Source organism: Lontra canadensis, unplaced genomic scaffold (genome assembly GCF_010015895.1).
Source record: "Lontra canadensis isolate GAN:19392208 unplaced genomic scaffold, GSC_riverotter_1.0 scaffold3, whole genome shotgun sequence".
Taxonomy (NCBI): domain Eukaryota; kingdom Metazoa; phylum Chordata; class Mammalia; order Carnivora; family Mustelidae; genus Lontra; species Lontra canadensis.
Window position 1 is genome coordinate 15,459,880 of NW_022630997.1, and position 24,996 is coordinate 15,484,875.

The 24,996-nt window shown below is 40.5% G+C and overlaps 1 protein-coding gene across 5 annotated transcripts in view; it reads left to right on the forward strand.

Moving 5' to 3' along the window:
* NT5C2 (5'-nucleotidase, cytosolic II) overlaps positions 1-19,324 on the forward strand; it is a 75,259-nt gene extending 55,935 nt beyond the window's left edge. For 3 of the 5 annotated variants that reach the window (XM_032881115.1, XM_032881127.1, XM_032881137.1), the window contains exons 3-18: positions 1,332-1,449; positions 2,255-2,350; positions 2,681-2,704; positions 6,895-6,986; positions 7,127-7,184; positions 8,466-8,559; positions 9,746-9,799; positions 12,210-12,293; positions 13,317-13,358; positions 14,437-14,544; positions 14,828-14,894; positions 15,765-15,935; positions 17,304-17,355; positions 17,480-17,540; positions 17,672-17,848; positions 18,602-19,324. In XM_032881115.1, the coding sequence (XP_032737006.1) occupies positions 1,332-1,449; positions 2,255-2,350; positions 2,681-2,704; positions 6,895-6,986; positions 7,127-7,184; positions 8,466-8,559; positions 9,746-9,799; positions 12,210-12,293; positions 13,317-13,358; positions 14,437-14,544; positions 14,828-14,894; positions 15,765-15,935; positions 17,304-17,355; positions 17,480-17,540; positions 17,672-17,848; positions 18,602-18,838 (1,535 nt within the window). In that variant the 3' untranslated portion in view covers positions 18,839-19,324. Of the gene's footprint in view, positions 1-1,331; positions 1,450-2,254; positions 2,351-2,680; positions 2,705-6,894; positions 6,987-7,126; positions 7,185-7,382; positions 7,492-8,465; positions 8,560-9,745; positions 9,800-12,209; positions 12,294-13,316; positions 13,359-14,436; positions 14,545-14,827; positions 14,895-15,764; positions 15,936-17,303; positions 17,356-17,479; positions 17,541-17,671; positions 17,849-18,601 lie in introns of those variants that run through there. The other 2 variants (XM_032881118.1, XM_032881146.1) reach the window with 2 other exon arrangements.
* Positions 19,325-24,996: the final 5,672 nt, after the last annotated feature.

Here is a 24,996-nt window from a genome sequence, read left to right on the forward strand (position 1 = left end):
AGGAGCAACATTTCCTTTATGCTGAACTGCAATGATGATTCTAAAAAGTTTTCTCATTGTAGGAGATTTTAGAGATTATAATAGTAGAGAGAAACCCCCATATTCAAAAATCCATTTTATTTCACCTGTAACAAACTCAGTAGGCTTCTTTGGCAGATAACCATATATATATATATATATACACACACGCACATATATATATATATATATATATATATGTATACACACACACACACACACACACACACACACACACGCATATACCCATCCTCCCATAATCACATCTCATAAAATGAGTCCTAATTCTTTTTTAATGTGTATTTCCAGTTTTATTGAGAAATAATTGATATGTATCACTGTATAAGTCATACAAAAAAAGTAAGGCATACAGCATGATGGTTTGATTTACATATATTGGGAAATAGCTTTAGCTAACATCCATCTTATAATATAGATAAAATGAAAAGAAAGAATAAAGGGAAAAAATTTTTTTTTCTCCTTGTGATGAGAACTCTTAGGATTTACTCTCTTAACCACATTCCTGTATATCATACAGTGAGTGGTGTTAGCTGAAGTCCTCATGTTGTCCATTACACCCCTAGTACTTACTTATTATAACTGGAAGTTTGTACCTTTTGATCACCTTCCTCCAGTTCTCCCTCCCTCTGTGCCCAGTCATAATTCTTTAATATCTAATTCCCAGTCCACATCCAGATTTTCCTAATTGTCCCAGACATGTTTTATGGTTGGTATTGCAACAATAACTTAAAATTCAATTTTGATGGCTTTATATTATTGTTAGCACTGATAAGAAAAAAAGTTAATCCTGATAAATAGAATTATATGCTGATTAGAGAAGGAGTTTAAAGCAACTACCAAGCCAAATAGGGATTGCAAAAATAGACTGTGGGTTTTTTTTAAGCTTTTTTGAAGAATTCCTACACCAATTGTACACATCAGTGAAACTTTTAAAGTATATAGACCTCTCTACCTGGTTAGTATCACATATTAGTTCCTTTTTCTTCCTTTAGATTGTGGGCATGAAAGAACAGATAAAGGGAAAAACGTTAAGTTTCCTAAGAAATGAAAGAATTATTCTGAAATGTCTGGTAATTCATCTTGTTGCTCTTACTCCTCCGAAAATAATGATGTGTTTTCACAGACTAGCAGTTGAGTTCTGTGGCTTTTTGGGGCAGTACAAAACATGGAGTTTGAGGGAGAAGAAAATGGCATATTTAGGAAGAGGGAGGAGCTGGGAAAGAGTAGAAATTCACTCATTTGCCCTTTGTTTTCATTGACTATTGTATAATGAGAACCTCTTCTTTGTACAGTGTACAAGTCCCCGGAGTATGAGTCCCTTGGCTTTGAGCTTACTGTGGAGAGATTAGTTTCTATTGGCTACCCTCAGGAACTGCTCAGCTTTGCTTATGATTCTACATTCCCTACCAGGTAATTTTTCAAGGATTAAAATCCTTCCTTCTATCCCTCAGATTAATAATTCCAAGTGCATCTCTGACCATGCCCACCTTCAAAGAAAAGAACCGAAAAAGATTCTTTGGTTTGTTTCTAGTTGTGTTTTTTTTTGGTTGATGTTGATTCTAAAATTACCATGGACTTTTCTTGTGCATCGTATCTTTTGTGTTCTTGAATTAAGCTTAGTTTATTGTTACTGAAGATCTATTTATGGGAAACGAGAAAGATGACTAAAACTTATGGGCAGTCATCACAGATACTCCTACCTTTTGCTCTTGGAGAGCAGTTACGTGCTTTACTATAATATATTTCACTTGGTCATCAGGAGCCTTCTTGGCAGTTTGTGTTTTTGGATTTGATAGGGAAGATTTACGATTAAGAAAGATGGTGTTTGAGATCCCATCATGTATGTCCCACATACAGCACCTATTAGAGGGAAATATGAGCCGGCTCATTTGTCCACGCCAATTAAAAGACTCTTTTAGAATGGAACCACTGTATTAAGAGGAACAGTTCAACCTTGTTTAAGCTCTTATTCCTTACAGAAAACACTTGTGATTATTTGGACAGAGTAAATATTTTTTAGTTCCTCGTGGTTTAGTTTATAAGAATTTATTTATTCACTTCAGCCTCCGGGAATATATTGTTTTGTGGACATGGTTGAGTTGTCATAAAGCTTGAATAAGATGACATTGGTTTATAATGATTGAGTAATAACACTACATAAGATTGTTGCCTGTATTATTTTTGGATTACTGATGACATCTTCTTTTTCACATAGGGGACTTGTTTTTGACACACTATATGGAAATCTTTTGAAAGTTGATGCCTATGGAAACCTTTTGGTCTGTGCACATGGATTTAACTTCATAAGAGGGTGAGTATAGAGGACCTTTAGTCTCTTTCTAGTGTTTTTATAGTGAAACAATATGAAGATCACCTTGTCTCCCTATATGTAATATACTTTCCTGTTCCCTCATCATTAAAGAACAATTCTTTGCATAAGGATACTTAACATTTATTTGTCAGGCAGTTAGGACCCAGACTGACTTATAAATATAGTTAGCATTGCATTTTGTGTAAATTAAGTGGTTTCTGAATATACAGCATCCAACAAAGCTAATCTTTAAACTTGCCCAAAAAGAACTGTAGTGGCTTTGACTTATTTGAAATTCTAAGATTTTTATTTTCTCCCTTTTTAATACAGTTCTCAGGTAGCTGCTCAGAAGAGGTATGTATATAAAAGTGCTTTGAAAAATTTAAAACTACAACAGTGTAAATGACTAAGATTTTAATAGCTAATATATTATTTTTTAATCTAATGAGTAGCTTCAGATATTTGGTCACATGATTAAGATTTTTGAAATCTTTGGGTTAAAAATGAATAAGGGTGATAATATTTAAACAAGTAAGAGTAAGCTTTATTTTAATAACCAGTATATTTCCACTATTCTCACTAATTTGGACTTCCCACCCTAGTAAACAGCAGATAAAATTTGGTGTCTACTGTTCTGGCGAAAGATCCCAATGTTTTCTTTAAAAATCACAATACCACAGTTTGTCACTCTCTGTCACTGTGGCTTGACAATTGTACATTTTCTCCACTATTATCCTACCTAATTTACTACTGACACTATAATAGGGACAGAGCAACTCTTAAAACCATAACAGATTATGTGTCAGTCTCTCATAACTCTTCTATATGTTATTCTCAAAGGTAAAGTAGTAAAAACCACAGGGTCCGCATTGAAATTTTTAAAGAAACAATATCTTTTTTTTTTTTTTAAGATTTTATTTATTTATTTGAGAGAGGGAGAGAGAGCATGAGAAGGGAGAAGCAGACTCCCCAAGGAGCTGGGAGCCTGATGTGGGACTCAATCCCAGAACTCCAGGATCATGACCTGAGCTGAAGGCAGTGGCTTAACCAACTGAGCCACGCAGGCATCGCGAGATGATAGCTTTTTGGTAAATACTTTCTGTGACTGTATCAGAGTATCCTTTAAATCTGAGGTCACAGCAATGCCCTATTTGGAAGTGAAGCATCTGATACAAGACTTTCCAGCTTGAAGATTTCCAAGTATACATAATAAGAACAGTGTGAAGTAAACCCCCCACCTTGGCACATTGGCAGGCCAGTGATTATATCTGCCTTTCTTTCTTTTTTCTTTTTTTTTTTTTTTAAAGATTTTATTTATTGATTTGACAGAGAGAGAGATCACAAGTAGGCAGAGAGGCAGAGAGAGTGGGGGAAGCAGGCTCCCTGCTGAGCAGAGCCCAGTGTGGGGCTCGATCCCAGGACTCTGAGACCATGACCTGAGCTGAAGGCAGGTCCTTAACCCACTGAGGCACCCAGGCACCCCTCTGCCTTTTTTTCACTGTTCCTCTCATGAGGAATTTGTTCAAGATTCACGAATATTAGGAGACAAGATTTAGAATGTGAAGCTATTGCAAATAATGCTAGCAAGCGAAGCTATTTTATATGTGGATATTGTACCATAATTCAAAATCCCAATGAAGATAAACCGAGGTTGTATTTATTAATGTCTGAGAAGGGGTTTTTGTGTTGTGGGGAGGGGTAGTTTGAGAAGAAAAGGAAGGGAAGTTCTATCAATTTGTATTGCAGTTAGATTTACTGACTCAGGATCCACAGACCTTCTTTCGAAATTTCCTCAAATAAACCGATAAAGTTTCCAAATAGTTCCTTTGGAAGTACATTTAGTAGTGTTTCAAAAATAAGTCATTTATGGGTAATGCAGAATCATTCAAACAACATGCACTGTACTGTCTTCAGAGTCAAAAGGAAAAGCCTGTGGAAAAGGAGAGGTTGAGGATGGAGGGAGAAGGAAAGTGAGCTATGAAGCATACTGGTAGACAAGGCTGGAAGGAAGGTTAGGGCTGCATGAGGCATAACTTACCTGCCTTGCCAATGAGTTGGAGCCTCTTTTTTGGACAAGGCAAAGGCCTTTCAAGTTTTAGAGTAGGATAATATAGAAATCAAATCTTTATTCTGCAAATCATAGAAAGTTAGCAGTACTCTGTATTGTCACTATTTTCCTTCCATCTTCCAAGTCTAGCATTCCTTCCTTCTTCATTTTAAATATGTGCTACCCTGATTTGACACTTAATTTAAACAAAATGTAGTTGCTACCTATATTTATAAGTCAGTTTGGGTTCTAATTGCCTAATAAATAACTGTTAACTATCCTTATGTAAAGGAATTACTCTAACAGTGGATGGAATAGTAAAGTATATCCAAGGAGACAGTGTCCTCTTACTAAACCTGACTGAGGAAAGCATATCATTACTATTCCCTTCCACCTTAATTTTCATTATAGAAAATCTTAGAAGGCTAGAAAATGAGATATTCTACTAAGTTATTCCTTATTGGGAACTCTTATTTCAGAAGGGTGACTAAGCCAGGGAGCTAATATGATTTTATATTCGTAACTAGAGTTTATGCCTCTGGTAGTTAACAGGCCCAAGTAGGAATTTACCCGGATTGATAGGAACTTTAAAGTTGATGACCTTTATTTAGATTAGTTATCTCTATATATTCATTGTGAGAAATGTGCATTTTTTAAATATTTTATTTTTAAGCACACTCTACACCTAACATGGGACTCGAACTCAAAACCCCAAGATCCAGAGTCGTACACACACTGAACCAGCCAGGCGCCCTGAGAATTGTGCCTTTTTAAATTTTAGTTTTTCTGTTTTTAGGTTTCTTTGTACTGTTTTTGCTTATTAATTCTATCCCCTTCCTCTTCTTAGAGTGTTTCATTTTACTCTCCAAGGTTCTTGGGCATCTCTAACAACTTTTTTCTGTTTTGCTCCTTAATGTTCTCCATGGGTCTATTCTGTCTCACCCCCCCCACCCCGCACTGCAAGTGGCCTCATCTACTGTAACAGTCTTCATGACTTCATCTGTTACCTGTGTGTAGGTGACCCCAGTTCTCTCTGAAGTCTGAATCTCTGTTTTAAGTTCTTGACCTTTATTACTAATTGCCTACAAAAATCTGTTTACTTTGAACTTAATGTATCCAAAGTAGAATTCCTCTTGCATCTACTTCTTACCCAGTTTTCATATTTCTCTTAAGGGTACCACCACCCTCTCAGAGGCACCTTCCTATGAGCATCATCATCTTTGACTCCGTGTCGCTCATCTGCCACAGCCAGTTGCCTGGTCTCATTGATTCACCTTGGCAGTCTCTCTTGATTAATGCTTCCCTTTAAGCATTAATGTGCTACCACTGTAGGACAGAACCCACTGCTCTCATCTGGACAGTTGCAATAACCACTTAACTGATTTCCCGGTCCTTTGTGTCAGTTAGCTTTTGGTGCATAGTAAATTACTTCAAAACTTAGTGTCTTAAAACAGTGCCCATTTTATTTAGCTCAGAATTCTGAGAGTCATCTGGGCAGTTCTGGGGCTGCTCTGCTGGTCTGACACAGCCTCACTCACGTGTCTGGCATTTGGCGGCCTGTGGCTGGAGCGCCTCATTTCTGTGTGTAGTGTTTTATCTCCTAGCAGGTTATACCGCTCATTCACTCAGTAGTCTCAGAGGTGCAGGGGCAGCAAGAGGAGGCAAACCAGTATATGCAGGTGTTTTCCAAGCCTCTGCTTGGATCCCTGTTGCTACTACTGAAGCCTGTATTTGAGGATGGCGAAATAGACCGAGCCTCTTAATCAGAGGAACTGCAGAGTGAGACTTTGCAATGCATAGGAAGAATTTGTAGCCACTTTTGCAGTGTAATCACATTTCTTTCTACTTTTTATCCTAAAATCATTACTAGTTGAATATTTATAATTCTGCCCTGATAGTTTTATCCCTCTGCTTAAAAACTGTCCGTGGCAAAAACCAACCAAACATAGACCAAAAACCCCAAAAAACCCCCAAAGCCTATCAGTGGCACTCTGTTGCCCCTGAATGAAAAATAACAGTAGCATGATCTGCCTCAATTCATCTTTCTAGTTTTATTTTCCTCTGCTCCCCTCTTTCTTCTCCAGCTGGACTAGTTTTTGAATTGGTCTACCGAGCCTTTTAAGGACCAGCTCCTGTTGCCACCTTTTTCATGAATCCTTCCTAGACTTTCCTCTCCTTATTCCCACATTCACTTTTTTTCCTACCCCATTAGTTGAAATGGTCACTCTTCCTCCATTTTCTCATAGCTCTCTGCACCTTTCTTGTGGGAGTTGTGATTTTTTTACCTGGTGATAACTGTGTATGTGACTCACCTCCCTTACCAGACTGAGAACTTAAAGGGCTGGAACCCGAGCTCCTCATATATAATATTTAGAAACCTTCCTTGAATATAGCCGCCAACATATCTGAATGAAGTTTTGAATGTTGCGTATTTCTCATAGCTATTAACAATGTTCATTTCTTGAATGTCAGTTAATTTAAAGTTTTTTTCTTTCAGACCAGAAACTAGAGAGCAGTATCCAAACAAATTTATCCAACGAGATGACACTGAAAGATTTTACATTCTGAACACACTTTTCAATCTACCAGGTAGACTCATTCCCTGTGCCTGTGTATTACGGATGCTTTCCCTTCTTTTCGTGATCATTTGTCTTTGTCCAAGGGAGACAATGAGATCACTTCAAATTATCTCACTTATAGCTTATGAATATCTATTCTTCATTTTTCAGAGACCTACCTGTTGGCCTGCCTTGTAGATTTTTTTACTAATTGTCCTAGATATACCAGGTATGTATATGGTATAACTTTATTTTTCCAATTCATTTTTTGAAATTAATGTACAGGGTTTTAGAGAACTGGCCATTGTAGGTCTTTTCTGCTTTTCTGAAGTGAATTTAGTGCTAGTGAGAGATGCCACATTGCCAGCCCGAGAGATGGGACAGCGGCAGCAGCTCCATGCAGGCTCTCAGCTCCCACACGGCCCCTCTCCTTGCCAGTGTGCTGCAGCCATGTTTGGAAGGGACCACTTCTGATTGGCTTCTCCTGGGAATGAAGACGGCCAGCAGAGGTGCTAATTGTGACAACTGAGTGGGAGGTTTGTGTGATGATTATCTGTCCAAGCAGAATTACACTGAAACCCCCAACTCATTTCACAGCAGCAGCCCAGGAGCCATTCAGGGGTGGTAATTTAGTTTTATTTCTAGGCCCAGTGAGATTTGATTGAGGAGTGAATATGGTTTATCCTCCCTGAAGTAAAATTGTGTTTAAGTCTGGAACAAGTTTTCCTCTCCTTTTTTAGGGGAATTCTATAACTACTGCTAAAAGTTCAGCCATGTGTGTCAGAGTTTGCTAACTTCTTATCCTGTCCAGGCCTTGTCTACTTCAAGGCAGTAAATCTAGTGGAGCACTAAGTCACAAAGTTAAATAGAAAATAGGCCATACCTTTACCTAGAGACAATATCAGAAAAGTCAGGATGAAGAGAACCTAAATTACCGATTTTAAGGTTTTTTTTTTTAATTTAAACAGTTTTTTCTTTTTTTTTGAAGATTTTATTTATTTATTTGACAGACAGAGATCACAAGTAGGCAGAGAGGCAAGCAGAGAGAGAGGAAGGGAAGCAGGCTCCCCGCTGAGCAGAGAGCCGGATGCGGGGCTCGATCCCAGGATCCTGGAACCATGACCCGAGCTGAAGGCAGAGGCTTTAACCCACTGAGCCACCCAGGCGCCCCGCGATTTTAAGTTTTAAACGTTTCTTTGATGGGAACCTGTTTCTTGAAAGTGATGAATGAAAAAACATGATATTTTTGGAACTGACCTTTTAGCTTCCACTTCAGTATATTATTCTATCACATTATATTTGTTCACAATTATGGATTGTATTCCATTGAATACTATCCTTCTCTCTGGTGGTCAAAATGGATTTTCATTAGGGAGTAATTATTTTCCTAATTAGCCGCAGCCTTTATCCATGTGATAATGGAATCTTTGGGTCCCCGGGGCAGTGTTTGATGTTCATCTTATTTACTCTCTTTTGGAATCCCTGTCATGTTCTTTTCATCTTTGTATAGCTGTGAAACAGGATTTAAAGATGGGGACCTCTTCATGTCTTACCGAAGTATGTTCCAGGATGTAAGAGATGCTGTCGACTGGGTTCATTACAAGGTACCTAGGAGCTACTGTTTCACCTGTTCACTCAGTGGTGTGGGTTTTATGGTCTGATGTTACATTTTCAAGTGCAAATACAGCAGAATTTTTCCTCCATTAAAAAGAAAAAATTGGATTTGCCCCCTAGTGACAGCTCTCTAGAATATTTTTGTTCTTGTCTTCTAGGTTTTTTTTTTTTTTAACGATTTTTTTTTTTAATTTATTTGACAGAGAGAGATCACAAGTAGGCAGAGAGAGAGAGGAGGAAGCAGGCTCCCTGCCGAGCAGAGAGCCCAATGCGGGACTCGATCCCAGGACCCGGGGATTATGACCTGAGCCGAAGGCAGATGCTTTAACCCACTGAGCCACCCACGCGTCCTGTCTTCTAGTTTTTATTTCCATTTCCATTTCCCAAACTTAGAAGAGATTTTATTTTTTTATTTTTATTTTTTTAATTTAAGATTTTATTTATTTATTTGACAGAGATCACAAGTATGCAGAGAGGCAGGCAGAGAGAGGGGGAAGCAGGCTAACCGCCGAGCAGAGAGCCCGATGTGGGGCTCGATCCTAGGACCCTGCGATCATGACCTGAGCCGAAGACAGAGGCTTTAACCCACTGAGCCACCCAGGCGCCCCAACTTAGAAGAGATTTTAGTGTTAAGATTATACTTAACCCTACTCTTTGAGGATGATTAAGGACTTTTTTTCCCAGATACCTCCTGCTTGACTAGTAATACTAATATTACATTTACTATAAATTGTACTGAGGGGCGCCTGGGTGGCTCAGTGGGTTAAAGCCTCTGCCTTCGGCTCAGGTCATGATTCCAGGGTTCTGGGATCGAGCCCCGCATCAGGCTCTCTGCTCAGCGGGGAGCCTGCTTCCTTCCTCTCTCTCTGCCTCTCTGCCTACTGTGATTTCTGTCAAATAAATAAATAAAATCTTTTTAAAAAAAATTGTACTGAATAAAATATGAAATTCCTTTAGATTTCTAGTTCAAAATAAAAATTAGTTTTAAGATTTTAAATACATGTTGGAGGCAGAGTCCAGCAAATCACATCTGCTGCTTTATCATGGCCCTGTCTAGTTTATCTACTTTTCCGTGTTGGTAAATACTTAAGAAATGCATTTGGGTTGATAGTAGACATAATTTTTCTTATAAACTGTTAATAACTGAGTTTTTTTTTTTTTCTTTCCTTCCCCTAGGGCTCCCTTAAGGAAAAGACAGTTGAAAATCTTGAGAAGTATGTAGTCAAAGATGTAAGTAATAAAGGGGAAAAGAGATTTGCAAATCATGGAAATGAATAACAAGCCTATTATAATGAAATGGACAAGGGAAGATACTTCTTTGTCTGGATATAATATGCGTCAAGTATAGTCACCAGGAATTTTCAGCCAGAACATAGGTCCTAATACAGTTTTTCCTCTTTGTTCATAGGCAAGAAGACCTAGTATTTCATTTGTCCTTTTAGCCCTAATGATAATAGCAGCTAGAGTAGTTACTGTGTGTGCATCACTGTACTAAGTGATTATATGCCATTTAATCTTCCATAGAACCCTTAGAGTCGGTATTGTTACCTCTGCTGTATAGTTAAAGAAACTGAGTAACAGAGGTTATATAACTTGCCCAAGTTCATACCATTAGTAAGGGGTAAGGCCACAGGTCACACCTGAATGTGATCCAAATCAAAATCGGAGCACTAGATAACCTAAAAAATGTACATATATGTGACCATTATTTAAATCAGCAGGGAATAATGAGGAAAGCTTTAAGATTTCTTGAAAGATTTTTAAAATCTGTAGTTAATAGAATCGTCCCAGTGTTAATTTCTTAGTTTTGATCATTGTGCTATGTTTATGTAAGATCTGAGTATTAGGGGAAGCCAGAAGAAGAATACGCTGAATGTAGTCTTTTGCTGACTTTTCTTTAAGTCTGGAATTACTTTTGAAGATTTTGTTTGTTTGTGGTAGTGAGTGAGAGTTTGTGCCCACAAGCTGGGGGGAGGAGCAGAGGAGATGGGAGAGGGGGAGGGTAAGAGGGTCCGGAGCAGACTCTGTTCTGATCATGGAGCCCTGTCTGGGGCTCGATGCCACAACCCTGAGAGCATGACCTGAGCCGAAACCCAAAGTCAGCCCCATAACCTACTCCGCCACCCGGGCACTCTATGTCTGAAATTATTTTATCTTATTTTTATTTTATCGTTTTAAAGATATTAATTTGTCAGAGAGCATAAGCAGGGGGAGTGGCAGGCAGGTGGAGAAGCAGGCTCCCTGCTGAGCAAGGAGCCTGATGTGTGGGACTCGATCCCAGCACCCTGGGATCACGACCTGGGCCGAAGGCAGATGCTTAACCGACTGAGCCACCCAGGCTCAGGGAATTATTTTAAAATAAAAAGGAAACATACATAGCTCCAAGATGAGATACTTCTTCCTTTTCTCACAGAGTAACACAATGCAATATTTCTTCGAGGTACTTTGGTACAGATTTCTTATTGTTTTCAGTCTGTACCTATTTACCCTCTACTCCCACTTGCACTCTCTTGTTTCAAGAGAGAACATTGAGGGGTTCAGGAGAGGTCCAGGAGAATTTGAGTGAAGGAACCTATTTACTGTGAGAGATGGAAAAGATGCTTTTCTTTCTGGTCAGGCCAGGAGTTAGAATCTCCTCATGTATCTGCAGATGGGTCTGGGCATTTCTAGGTTGCATCCTGCATATGGCATTTCATTCTGCAAGGTGTTTTATAAAAGAAAAGTATACTTGGTGAAGCTATAGCTTACACTCTCCATATATTTTGCTGGTGATGTTTAAAATCCGCTCCTCCTGGGGCACCTGGGTGGCTCAGTTGGTTAAGCAGCTTACTCTTGATTTTGGCTTAGGTCATGATCTCAGGGTCGTGGGTTGGAGCTTGGAGGAGTCGGCTTGTCCCTCTCCCTCTGCTGCTCGTACATGCGATTGTGCATGCATTCTCTAACATGAATATTTAAAATCAGCTTTTCCTCACCCTTTACATACTTCATTCATGTACTTTGAGATTACAAGGTAATTTAAACTCTTTCCTGAGGCAGACACGAGGAAGGTAGAGATGGTTTTGTTATTTTTAAAGAAATTTTTAAATTTTTTGTTTGTTTTTTGGTAATCTCTACACCCAGTGGGGGACTCAGACTCACATCCCTGAGTGCAAGAGTTGGGTGCTCCACTGACTGAGCCAGCCAGGTGCCCCAAGGTGTTTTTAATAAGCATATCATCTGTATAATTTTATAAATAAACCTACACATTATATATACCATGTATACTATATATATTAATACTTAATTCATGCATAGTGATAATGTGGTCTTTTAAGATTTTATTTATTTATTTGACAGAGAGAGATCACAAGTAGGCAGAGAGGCAGGCAGAGAGAGAGGGGGAAGCAGGCTCCTTGCTGAGCAGAGAGCCCGATTCAGGACTCGATCCCAGGATCCTGAGATCATGACCTGAGCTGAAGGCAGAGGCTTAACCCACTGAGCCACCCAGGTGCCCCTAATGTGGTCTTTTAAATATAAAATTCTGAAACCAACCAACCCTTGAAGGGCATCCTCTTTTCTTATTCCAGTGGACAAAAGTCCAAGTGTAAATGAGTATGTATTTGTGTTTTAGTGTTTCACTCATAATCATATTACATTGCAGGGAAAACTGCCTTTGCTTCTGAGCCGAATGAAGGAAGTAGGGAAAGTGTTTCTTGCCACCAACAGTGACTATAAGTATACAGATGTAAGTGCTTAATATTCCTATTTGTCTTTACAGAAGAATTATTTTGGCCTAAAGATACTGAGGACAGTAGTTTGTTAAGTGAGGGTAGTTTTTTGCCATTTCATTTTGAGAGCAGAGTGAAAAAATTTCTACAGTATAAGGGCTACATCAGAGTGGTTCTCCGATTTTTCTCAATGTTTCATTTGACTATTTTCCCTGATTACAGTTGGCTAACTTAAAGTTTTAATTTGGAGGTTATTTAAAACATTTGTGCTGATTAAAATGGCTTCTGTGTCTCCGTGGTACAGCATTTATATTTGAGAAGTCACACATTTATTTATTGTACATGTGTAAATGCCCTCCCTGCTGTTGGGAGCCAGACAGCAGTAGATGGTGCAAAGATGTTTTGACTCTTAGCCATCAAAATTTACTACCATATAACTTAAAATTTTTTTTTTTTTTACCATGATTAAAGCGTGTAGAAAAGCTGCTTTAACTCCTTGCCCTCATTTTTGCTAAGACAGTTACAAGTTTATAGTACTAGCAGACAGCTCCGTGCCACCCGATTCACTTTATATAAAATCTTGATTTAGAAATGTGATCTGGAGTAAGCAGTCTTACAAAGCCAACAAATCCAATGGCTCATTGGTTTGGTTAATCTAGGAACAATAGTGAGGAGGCCAAGGTATATTATTCCCATATGAGTCAGTAGTTTTCTCAGTGCCCTTACCTCAGATACCATTCCAAATGTATGTCCCAGCCCTCCAGGAGAACTGGGTAAGGGTGTGTGGACGAAGTATACAAAAATACATCCCAGAAGAAGCCTACGTCTTACCGACAATGTCCGTTTTGTTTGATGAAGCAGTAATTTCTGGCTTCAGCTGTTACGGTTTCATAAACTTAGAGGAAACAAGAATGTGATGAGTCCTTTATTGAAAAAGACATGGCACATGAAAAACTTGGGTTTGATTTTTTTTTTTTAAGGTGCTTTTTATCTTTTGCAAAAGTAGTATATGGACCTTATGTTGAATTTCTTTTTTCCAGAAAATTATGACTTACCTGTTTGATTTCCCACATGGCCCCAAGGTACTATATATAACTTAATAGACCATTGCTTATAGTAATAATACATTTAGTCATCTTGGAATATTGAGAGTAAGGGAATTGTCAGAACTCATCTAGAAATCTTGATTAACGTTAGAAATAATGCAGGAGCTAGTATAGTATAACATTGCTAGAGTTTTGAAAACCAGGTAGACAGAAATAAAAGGGAGAGATATTTGTGTTATTTAGTGGGATGGGATCAGAATAACATTATGTAGCATTGTTAAGTTTGTGTGGCAAAGATAGGAATTTTCAGGTTGAGGAAGATATCTGATTAAAAGAAACAGAAAATATATATATTCTTGACAGCTTCTGGATACTGGTCTGTCTTATTGCTGAGTTCTGTGCCAAGAGAACAGTTAGCTTTGATATTTAGCAGAGAACTCTTTTTTCCTGCAGTAGGACTACACTTAGATTTAAGGAAAACTCATTGCAACTTAGTTACATACTTGAGGGATTTTACTACTAGGCCTGAGTAAATATCAGTAAATCTGTTTTGAGATCGCCCAAAAGCACAGTATGCATTGCTCTTCAGTTTGACCTTAAAAGTTTAATAGCATGGTTCTGTTTCAGGATGGAAATAATGTTAATGGGCATAACTTCTAGGTTAGTGCTGTGATAAGCCTGTAATATGAGCCATTATTCTGAGAACATAACCAGTAAAATTTGCTAGTAGTAGTTCCATGTTAGTTTGTATATTTTGGTTCTAATGCTGATCTGCTTCTTTCTTAATCTCTCTTGAGTATTAATTTGCATCTGTCCTTGTCGCCTTTGTGCCTCTGTTAGCCCATTTCAGAGTGTGAGCACTTTCCTTCATATGTTAAGTTGCTGTGAAAAAATTAGTAGATAAAATGATTTAAAATGTGTTAATTTATGTTTTTACCTTGCTTGCTTCCAAAAGAATGTGGCTTATAATAGAACACAATGTTTTTAACAGAAGAGTGGGATTTTCTGGGTATACTTAATATGTCTACATTCCTTACATCTGAGTGAGATTAAATACTAGTGCCTCAAGGTTAGGAGTGATGTTTTGGCTTCTGCTCTTTCTCATCTTCATCAGCCTGGGAGTTCTCATCGACCATGGCAGTCCTACTTTGACCTGATCTTGGTAGATGCACGGAAGCCACTCTTTTTTGGAGAAGGCACAGTACTACGCCAGGTGGATACTGTAAGTCGAGGGGGTGATCGGTCTGCTAGCCCCTCTCCTTCATATTTCTCCTTTCCCTACTCTTACTCTTCCTAAGGAAACAGGTATGTTTAACTGATTAGCCATATCTTTTTTTTTTTAATTTAATCTAAGTTTTAAACATCTTAGTTGAGAGAGCCAAATAAACCCCAAAGAATATAATTCAAAAGTGCTGTTCATTTAGCTGCCTATCCAAATCACATTTTGGGTGGCAATTGTGACTGAACAATAAATTATTACAAAGTCCCATCTTCTCTCCTCACAGAAGACTGGCAAGCTGAAAATTGGTACCTACACAGGCCCGTTACAGCATGGCATCGTCTACTCAGGAGGTGAGTCACAGATTTCCCTTTATTTAGTTTAAGTCTTTGTTCAGACTCCTTTGTGGAAGCTTTGGTGTCCTCCTGGCATAGTGCGACCCATACTCTTTAGCATCCTTAAGATATTGTCTGCTGGAGGTAAATGCTTCGGTCACCTACTCACGCAAAAGGAGTCAGGGAGAATGGGTTTGAGAAGCTGTTAGTATGACCTAATGAGTTTTGTGCGTTTTTTTGTTTGGTTTTAAGATTTATTTGAGAAAGAGCGTGTGCGCGCATGAGCAGGGGCTGAGGGAGCAGCAGACTCCCAGCTGAGCAGGGAGCCTGATGCAGGGCTTGATCTCAGAGCCCTGAGATCATGACCTGAACCAAAGGCAGACACTTAACCAACTGAGCCACCCAGGCGCCCCAACTTAATGAGTCTTCGATTTTCCTAAAAAGATCAATTTTTCTTCATCCTTTTCCCTATTTGAGGCAGTTCTCAAAGGTATCCTCAGGGAGCCCTTATGGACACAGATATGCAGATTTTGTTGCAGTGAGAAATAGTTGAACAAAGCCACATTGTCAGATCTGTGATGAGAAAATGGCGGTGGTACTTTTGGAGGGTTATAGTCACTAAAACTGAGATGTAGTATTGTTGCTCTTGGATTTGGTAACTGAGAGGCCTGGTTCACACAGTGGAACTGAAGGCCTTGCCTTAGAGGCAATAAAAGGAATGATGAAAGAAAAATAGTGGTAGGTCTTTACGAAAAGTGAGCCCTTTTTCTAGTCTGTTCCTTGCATAAGAATAAAATTTGTACAGTATTTAATGGTTATGGTACCTAAAATGCTGGTTTTTAATGTGGAGACATTTTTGTTTTCCCATTGTTCATTCCATCATTTCAGGTTCATCGGATACAGTCTGCGATCTGTTGGGAGCCAAGGGCAAAGACATTTTATATATTGGAGATCACATTTTTGGAGACATTTTAAAATCAAAGAAACGGCAAGGGTGGCGAACTTTCTTGGTGATTCCTGAACTTGCACAGGAGCTCCATGTCTGGACTGATAAGAGTGGTAAGGAGCCATTACTCTTACTTTTATATCCTAAGGACCAGCTGTGTATCAGGCCTCTTTAATGAACTCATTACTTTTTATGTGGGGAGAAAGAGGCAGAGCTAGTCCCAAGATACTTGAATACTTCCCTCTAGCCAGGTGTGGTATAGAACTCCAGAATTTGAGGAAATAGGGGAGGTTATCTTGTTCCGCCTTCTTGAATTCCTTCCTAGTTAAGCATAGAATGTTGCTATCTGAGTTATATTACTGTAGCAACTAAACTGTGAATTCCACTTTCCTCTGTGGTCCCATATTTTCCATCCACACCTTCTAGGTCCAGTCTCTGTCACAAGCCTGTATCAGTGATTTGGGGGCATTGATGGCTCTGAGTGGTAATAGGTCTTTTTTTTTTTCCCCTGCTCTTCTGGGAATGAGGCCAAATTGTATTCTCTGAACTGTATGCTGAATTGAGGTATAGGTCTAGTTATGTAAAGATGTTTGACATGTAAGCTCTCCAGCTAGTCCTTGCTAGCTAGCATCACGCACAGCATGTGGAAAGGTACTGCCTCAGGTACTGACCCCAGCTTTACTACTTAATATCTTCACACCCTTAGAAGTTTCTGGAACACCCTGTGCTTTAGTTTCCTCAGATGTGAAAATGAAGATAATACCTACTTCGTTGAGACTTAACTGGGGTGTAATGTGTGTATAAAGAAAATACAAGTAACAGCCATGGTTCCTCATCTGAGCCACAGAACCAAGAAATTGATTTGCATGATTTTCATTTCTCCCCAAAATGATAAAATTTGTTATATACAGTAAATCCATTAGGGCTTAATTCTCTTTGGAGAAGCCAGGTTGAGAAAGACTGGAACACCTCGAAAGCATGCAGCAGATACTGGCTATTGCTTGTCCTTAGTGGCATTCTCCGGCTAGATTTTCGTCCCCATTTTCAACCTCCCACCTAGGAAATTCTGTAGACCTAGTTGATGTGGTTTCTATTTGCTAGACGTGTGACTCTGGACACTTCATTTACGCCTCATTCTTTGATCTGAAAATGGAACGGCTAACAGATGTTGGCTACACACCAGAGATGGCATGTGAATTAGCACCGTGTAAGCTCAGAGTCTGCGTTCACTTGGAGAGTTGTAGCCAGCAGTGTTGAAGGAGGAAAGGCAGTTAAAGAAGAAATCATGGCTTTCATCTGCTGCCAGACCCCATACAGGGCGGGAGTGGGTTTTCCTGAAGCAGAAGAAGGAAGTCATTTTGTACACTCACCTGTAGCTTTCTTTTCCATCCTATCTGCATCCTTTTAATTTAGTTCTAGCAGCAGTTTTAAACTGAATGCTTTTTTACTTAAAACATTTTTCTTTTCCTTCCAAACTTTAGCACTTTTTGAAGAGCTTCAGAGCTTGGATATCTTCTTGGCTGAACTCTACAAGTAAGTTCTGCATTTTCAAGACAAATATTTCTTCCCTAAACCCTCTCTACCTCTTTGGGAGTTACCTAGGTGTAAGAGCCATCTTTTCTAGAGATTTTTAATGGAGTTTTCTTTTCATCTCCAGGCATCTTGACAGCAGCAGCAACGAGCGCCCAGACATTAGTTCCATCCAGAGACGTATTAAGGTATCCAAATGGGATTCGGGAGAAAACTTGGAAGATCAAGTTTTTCTTTTTTATAGTTCTTCTGTTATATAGGGGTTGGCACATAGCTGGCACTCAGTAAGTATTTAAATTCAATCCTTTCTCTCTTTTAGAAAGTAACTCATGACATGGACATGTGCTATGGGATGATGGGAAGCCTGTTCCGCAGTGGCTCCCGACAGACCCTCTTTGCCAGTCAGGTGATGCGATATGCTGATCTCTATGCAGCGTCTTTCATCAACCTGCTGTATTATCCATTCAGCTACCTCTTCAGAGCTGCCCACGTCTTGGTGAGTTAATACAGTCTTGGGCCAGTTATAATTAAGATATACTCTTAAGACTAAGATCTGCAGCCAGGTTTGTGGGGTGGCACAGGAGAGTTTGGGTCTTTTTTTTTTTTTATGTCTTCAGGTTTTATTTGCCAGAGCACAAGCAGGGGGCGTGGCAGGCAGAGGGAGAAGCAGGACCTTGGCATCATGACCTGAGCCTAAGGCAGGTGCTTAACTGACTGAGCCACCCAGGTGTTCCTGGGTCTGTCTTTTCTACTGCACAAAAGCCCATGAATAGGTTACATGGTTGCACAAAAGGCATCTCTGAGAAAGTAGGATCAAGATCAAATGTTACAGGATATAACTACTCTGCAACGTACAGCATTAAAAGTTTGAGTAGGGAAGATGTTCCTCTTTCATTAGTATTTATATAAAAACTTTCTCTTATTAGTGATACTATATATATATATATACACACACACACACACATACACTGATCTATAGTTTAGGACTTTTGTTTGCTGTGAATTATGAATCTTCTACCCCATCTTTTCTTGTTTCCGGCTATAATGATCTGGACAGTTTTAATGGTGGAAGAGGAGAAGAAGGCAGCTTGAGGTAGTTCTAGGAAGATGGTTCAGTATCGGAATGGGCTGGGCCTTTGATCAGCAGACACGCCTCTGCACAGCCACCTAACACACAGGAGGAGGAGGGGTGAGGATTTAGGAAACTGTTTTACTCCACCGGCTTTCTGAACCTCTGACTTTGTTCTAGATGCCTCATGAGTCAACGGTGGAACACACACATGTAGACATCAATGAAATGGAGTCCCCTCTTGCCACTCGGAACCGCACATCGGTTGATTTCAAAGATACCGACTACAAGCGGCACCAGTTGACACGGTCGATTAGTGAGATTAAACCCCCCAATCTCTTCCCACTGGCCCCCCAGGAAATTACACACTGCCATGATGAAGATGATGATGAGGAGGAGGAAGAGGAAGAAGAATAAGGAGGAATAAGAACCAAAACTGAGCACCCATTAAACAAGCCTGGCAGGACTCACAGGAGCAAAGGATGGGTTCTAGCGGTGGGTGGGGGAGCTCTGTCAAAGGTACATCTGGAAAGTTTCTGAAGACTTTAAAATATTCTAATCATAGAGAGATACTTTTTAGTTTTGTTTGCACTCTTTGCAGATGGTTCAAATTGTAATGGAGTCTGTATTGAAAGAAAGCGAGGGTAAAGCCGGGCAGAACTGCATGCGGATGGCTCCATTGTGGCTTGTGACACCGTTTCCTTGTCTTGTTTCCTTAGTGTGCGTTGGATACACCTGGGGTGGTGGAGAGTCACAGAGTGGAGCAAGGGTGATGGGAAGAGGTGATCCAAAATGATGTTGTGTTACAAATTGTCTTACTCCAACATCCATCCTGAAATTTTCAGTGCATCACATAGTATTGTATATCAGTGGAGAAATATATTGTTTCCATTATCAAATGTAGTCTTCTGTGCCTCTGGGTTGAGACTGGGGGCTTTAGCGGCCTTGTGTAAGTATTTGGTTTGCTGTAGGGCTGGTCTGGAAGGCACTGCAGCGAGTGATTCTGTTTTGAGGTACAAGCCTTCATCTCTTACATTTTTTTTTGATAGCAGAAATGCTTATTATCAGAAACTGTCTTTTTCTCATCTGGGATCAATCTATAGAAAGAATTTAGCTGCAAGAGGGCAAAGGAGCAAGCCCTGTGAAAAGAAAAGGAGGAACCTCCTTCTGTTATGAGTGAATTCCTTAGTTTGGGCCAGGGTGGCTCCTGCTGTCCTCAAGGGTGGACTGCTGAGCTCAAAGTCTAGCCTGAGAGGATGGGAAGAGGGCTCTGTAAGGTCAGAACCTTACTAGAGCACAGGGCACAATCCGTGTGAGTAAATTCCGAATCCCAGGAGAAAGCACTTCTTGTTTTGAACCAGAATGGATCATTACTGTGCACATTAGGGTATTAGCCCCACAGGTGCAGAGTGGCCTGCAGCCATTCCAGCAGTAGTGTAGACTTGTCCGTGACCTTCGGATCTTCCTTCCGTTCTTACTGGTGAACACAGAGGGTAGATTAGCTGCTCTAGAATTCAATAAAGTATAATATTTCTAATACTGACTTTGACCCCTTCCTGTAGCAGAACTGTAGTAACTGTTGGTCTTCAGACGGGTTTAGGTTTGGCTAGTGACATCAGGTTTGACATTCTCGTAAAGGAAATAGTCTGGCATGCCTCGTAATGGTTACAGTACCTAAAGAGGTCTCAGCTTTTCTGTGGGAAGTTTTTTGGTATAGGACTGTGAGGTAAGGCTTTTTAAAAATGATTTTATGGGAAGGGAACACAGTTCAGTAACATAGCGAAGACTGTATTACCTTATCACTTTCAGTATATGGGCTTTACATTAAGTTATGTCAAGAAACATTCTAACTACTAGCCCTTAGGAATATGTACTACTTTGAAAGTAAATTTGGTTACTGGGTCACCTGGGCGGCTCAGTTGGTTGAATGGCCACCTCTTGAGTTCAGCTCAGATCCTGATACTGGGCTGCACGCTTGGTGCAGTGGGGGGCGTGGGGAGTGGGGAGTCCGCTTGAGATTCTCTCCTTCTGCCCCTCCCCTGCACTTGCATTGTGCGCCCTCAAATAAATCCTAAAAATAAGAGTAATCAGGTTACAAATGCTATTACAACTAGCACTTAAATACTGTCCCCATTTTAGAAATTATGTTTGTGGTTGCCCCAGCTGTTCAAGATGGAGATGTTGCTCAGGGCCTAACTTCTCATAGTCCATTTACGTATTTTCCCTTTTAGAGCAAGGACCATCATGAGCACTTCACTTTTAATTTACCACACTTTCGTATTGTGTTATCCACACAAGATCTTACCTTTTAAGAGTTTCTTTTTAGCCACATGTCTGACAGTGGGTCCAAAGATCGAGGAGTAAAAAGCACAAAATTGGAAGAATTCTGCTGCTGGTCAGAGTTTTCTTCAGGACTACCTAAATCTATTTTCAAGAGCTAGGATTCCATAAGCATCTAAGAATCAGAGCAGGGTGTTGCTTCTCTGCGTATTTTTCCTGTTAGAAGAGCGCGCTAGGGAATTAGGTGGTCCGGGGCAGGCACTCAGGGCAGTGGTAGTCAGGTTTACGAAAATATGAAAGGGAGTTTCTCTGTTGCCAACAGTTACGGAAGCTGAACTAAATGTCTCTGTTTCCAACTGAGGCATGTTAGACTATGAGAACATGGATTTCCCAACTCTTCAAAATCTCTTCCCTGGGCATTTGAAAAGCACCAGACACCCCTTCTGGGGTGCTAGTCTCAACTCTCAATCTTAGGCAGGTACAGGGTTGACAGGGACCCTGCCATACCCAGCAGGTGGCCACAGCCCTGCTGGGCTCCCCTTGTAAGAGCACTTAACGCCAGTCATCTCTACAAAGATGGTCAGTATATTTAGAAAAATTAAAGCCAAGAAAGTTTAGTATTCTGTTAGACCTTAAATTTTCACCGACTATAAGCATAGAGCTCTGCTGAGACCTAAAATAAGAAAGCAAGCCCTTTGAGCTACCCTTTCTAAGGTGCTTTTAGGAGTGCTTCTTAATAGAACTAGAAAAACTTAGAGCTACAAATCCCTTAGTCCTGTTACTCGTTCCAAGCAGTTACTTTAAAAAGCCACTTGCAGTGACATGTTAGACTTAAAAGTACTTTGTTCATGTTTAGATATTTCTAAATCAGATTTATTTATTCAAGAAATATTTTGTCAACAACTTTAAAGCCCTGAAGTTTTTCCAAGGCTACCAGAGCATTTAAAAATACTCGTATTCACCACAAATAGCCTGAGACAAGTAAGTGCATATCTAAGCCTGCACAAAGGGTGGGAGCCTTGTACACATTCCGTGTTATGGAAAATATTTAACCTTTCTTTGATGGTGGGAAAAATGTTAACTATGGTCCGCTATTGCCTTACCATCAATGGCCCAATTCCTCACTTGGTTTAGAAGTTTCTGTCTCAGTACTTAGGTTTCTCATGATGTTTTTATCTTGGTGACTGGAGATGAGGACACTTCTCAGCATTTTTTCTCAAATGGAACAACTTTGAATGATACACAACTTTGGGAGGGCCTTAGAATGAAATCTCTACCATGGAGCTACCAAGTAGCCTTAAAAACAGAAGAAAAATGACACACTACCACCAAACAACAGGGGGGACCGCACAGCAGCCAGGAAGCAGAGCCAGGGGACTTCCAGTAACCCCACAGCATCCCATCCTCCACCTCCACTAACGGCACCCAGCATTTCACGCTGTCCTCTCACTGCTGAGCATGTAGGAAAAGAGCAAGTCCTCTAAAAAAAGGAAAGCATTCGTTTAGAGTGAACACATCTTTTTTCTGTAACCCGGCAATCTCACCCATTTTTTCCTGTCATCAGACACAGTAGCTTCATTCCAAAGCCACAGCAGTCTGACTTGTTCCAACAAAGATATGTCATTTCAAAAATAAAATATATGCAGTCTTTTAAAGTTCCTCTGAAGACCTCTTGCACAAAAAAGTCCTCCCAATGGAACACAACATTTTATCTCAAGCTTGCTGACTCTGTTACTATAAGTCTAAGTACTTTATATTTTCTAATTTATACCAGTTTTTGGTCTGGTCTATGTTTCTTCCTACAAAGTAAGATCCCTTTGCCTCATTTTGTTACTAGGAAAAAAAAAAAAAAGATCAGACATTGTTTCATGAATCATATTAGCACAAATAGGTCCCCAAATGGTCTGCTCTCCCATTAAGCTCTTCCCAAATCCATGCCTGGCAGGGGCTATAAACAGGCCTGAAGAGTCTGGGCCAAGACAAACTTCGCCACAGGCACTGGAGCCCAAGTTGGCTGAGTGCACGTTCTTCCCGTGAAAAACAGCAATAGTCCTTCTGAGTCTCACAAGTTCCTGAGATACTTGGAAGTATTTGCCCAGCAAACCTTTCCAACACCAAAAAAAAAAAAAAAAAAAAAAAGTTTATTAAATATCTAGTCTTTGAGGGAGGGTTCTCACCAGAGGTAATCGGACTTGTGGGTATGGTATTTTGAATCAAGTGACTTCATTTTTGGACTCACTGCCCTCAAGTCCATGATGCAGCAGAACTGTAGTAAGGAAGCTCACTCAGTCTAAACATTCCCATCCTGTGTTGGCCTACTGTTTGAGCACTTCATGATCCCAAATCTCCTCGCAGGAAAAGCACTTTGACAAGTCCTGCAACACCCCCCTTGCATCCTTAAGCCTTAGAGTCCTCCAACGGGGGCTGGCATGCCACCAGAGGAAGGGTCCCATAAACCATTCCTTTAGTTTTGGGATATAGGAGCACAGATGTGAGGATCTTGAAGGGAAAATGGTGAAACAGCCTTACCAAAAAAACAAGTTCATCAGCCATCTAATCTAATTCATTTTTTTTGGTTCTACTAAAGAACTGTCCCTGTTAAATAAATTGCATTACTTTAAAAAAATATAAAAAGTTTTCAGAATTCAACTCCAGGTACCGTTTTCTCTACAAGACTCTGGTCAGTCATGCTCCGCATCCTCAGAAGTGCGGAGTTGACAAGAAGTGCCAGGAACACAACTGGTTGTATCAAATAGGAACCCCAGAGCTTTCTTCCTGACAAAGCTTAGTGAAGAACAGACACATGGGCACCCCACAATACAGATGGGAAGCTTAGGAAAATCTCATCTTAAACAGCAGGAAAAATCACCTCTACTTGTCTTGGGGAATTTCCTGATTTGAACTCCGGACTCATCTGGACAAAGTGAATAAAGCAGGAAAAACAACAAAAAGAGGCACGGCTAGGACTTGATGTGTTGGACAGAGGATTCCTTCCCTGGCCCTGCTTGCTGCTTTCTTCTCTGCTTCTGAGGAAAGCAAACAGGCTCCTAAGAAGGTAACACTTGACTGGAATACAGATCTACCCCATTCTACTTTCAAGAAATGGGTAATGATGGGAGAGGCGGGGCGTGGTGATTAGGTCAGGCATGTCTCAAAGCCAGTCTTGCCCGCAGTTCTTCATTGAACTGTCTCCATCCACAGGGCAAGTGTAAGTCAACTAGACTGCAGACATCGTGGTTAATCCACACAGCAGGGGAAATAAGGGACCAGTCACCAAGAGCGCGATCCTCTGCTGAATGTAAAATCGAGACAAAGAGTGGAGGGGAGAAAGGATTCCCGAAAGACATGATCTAGGGCTACATCACAAAGGGGCTGGGAAGCTCCACCAGAAGATTTGCAGGGTCTGGTAGCACCTGAGGGATGCAGTTAAGAAGGAACCCAGAAGACTTGAAAAGCAGTGCTGATGGAAGAGGAAGGGGACCCCGACACTGGGTCATCGGGGAAGGTGGATGCCCACCGCGTTCTCAAGAGCATCTCAACACGACTCACCACACTCGGGCCGACATGTTTAACTTGAGAGTGAACCCGCTGTGCCAGCTACCACACCCATCTCCTAGGCTTCACAGAGCAGGGGACCTACAGGGCCGAACTCCTCTTCAGGAGCCAGTGGAGAGGCTGGAAGGAGGCTTCTGGTCTTGCCTAGGAAAAAACCAGCTTGGCCGTTTGCCCAGCTGATCTGTGTGCTGTTAGTGACTGAGCGGCAAATGTGGGACAATTTGAGGGGATCCCCTCAGGGTCCTTAACTAAAATGCTTTGGTGGGACTCTCATCCTTGCAAAGGAGAACACCCCCCGGGGAACTGGTGGTACCAGACTCCAAGGCAGAGGTGGAGGCACAGTGCTAGCTTCCCTCTCTTGCAACAGAAGACTCTGTGGTGTGTGTCCGAGGAGACACCCTGCTGTGTTGCCCATGCCGACAACCAATCCCAGCCTTGTCACCAGGACAGCCATGCTATTGGGCAGGGGACTGAGGTCGGTGGGGGTGGTGTATAGATGGAAGGGGGAAGGGAACACACATCCGCTGGCAGGGTGAACAGAAAATCATCCTTTATCTAAATAGAATAATAGAAATGAACAAAAAAACCTTTTAAAACAATCACAAAATTTACAAATAAATTGGTACAAAATAAATAGGAGAGATTGTAAATCTACAACATCATTTGAATTATAAAATGCATTCATTATGACAATCAGCTCATGAAACCTATACATGTCATTTGTGCTTCTTTAGGTTTAC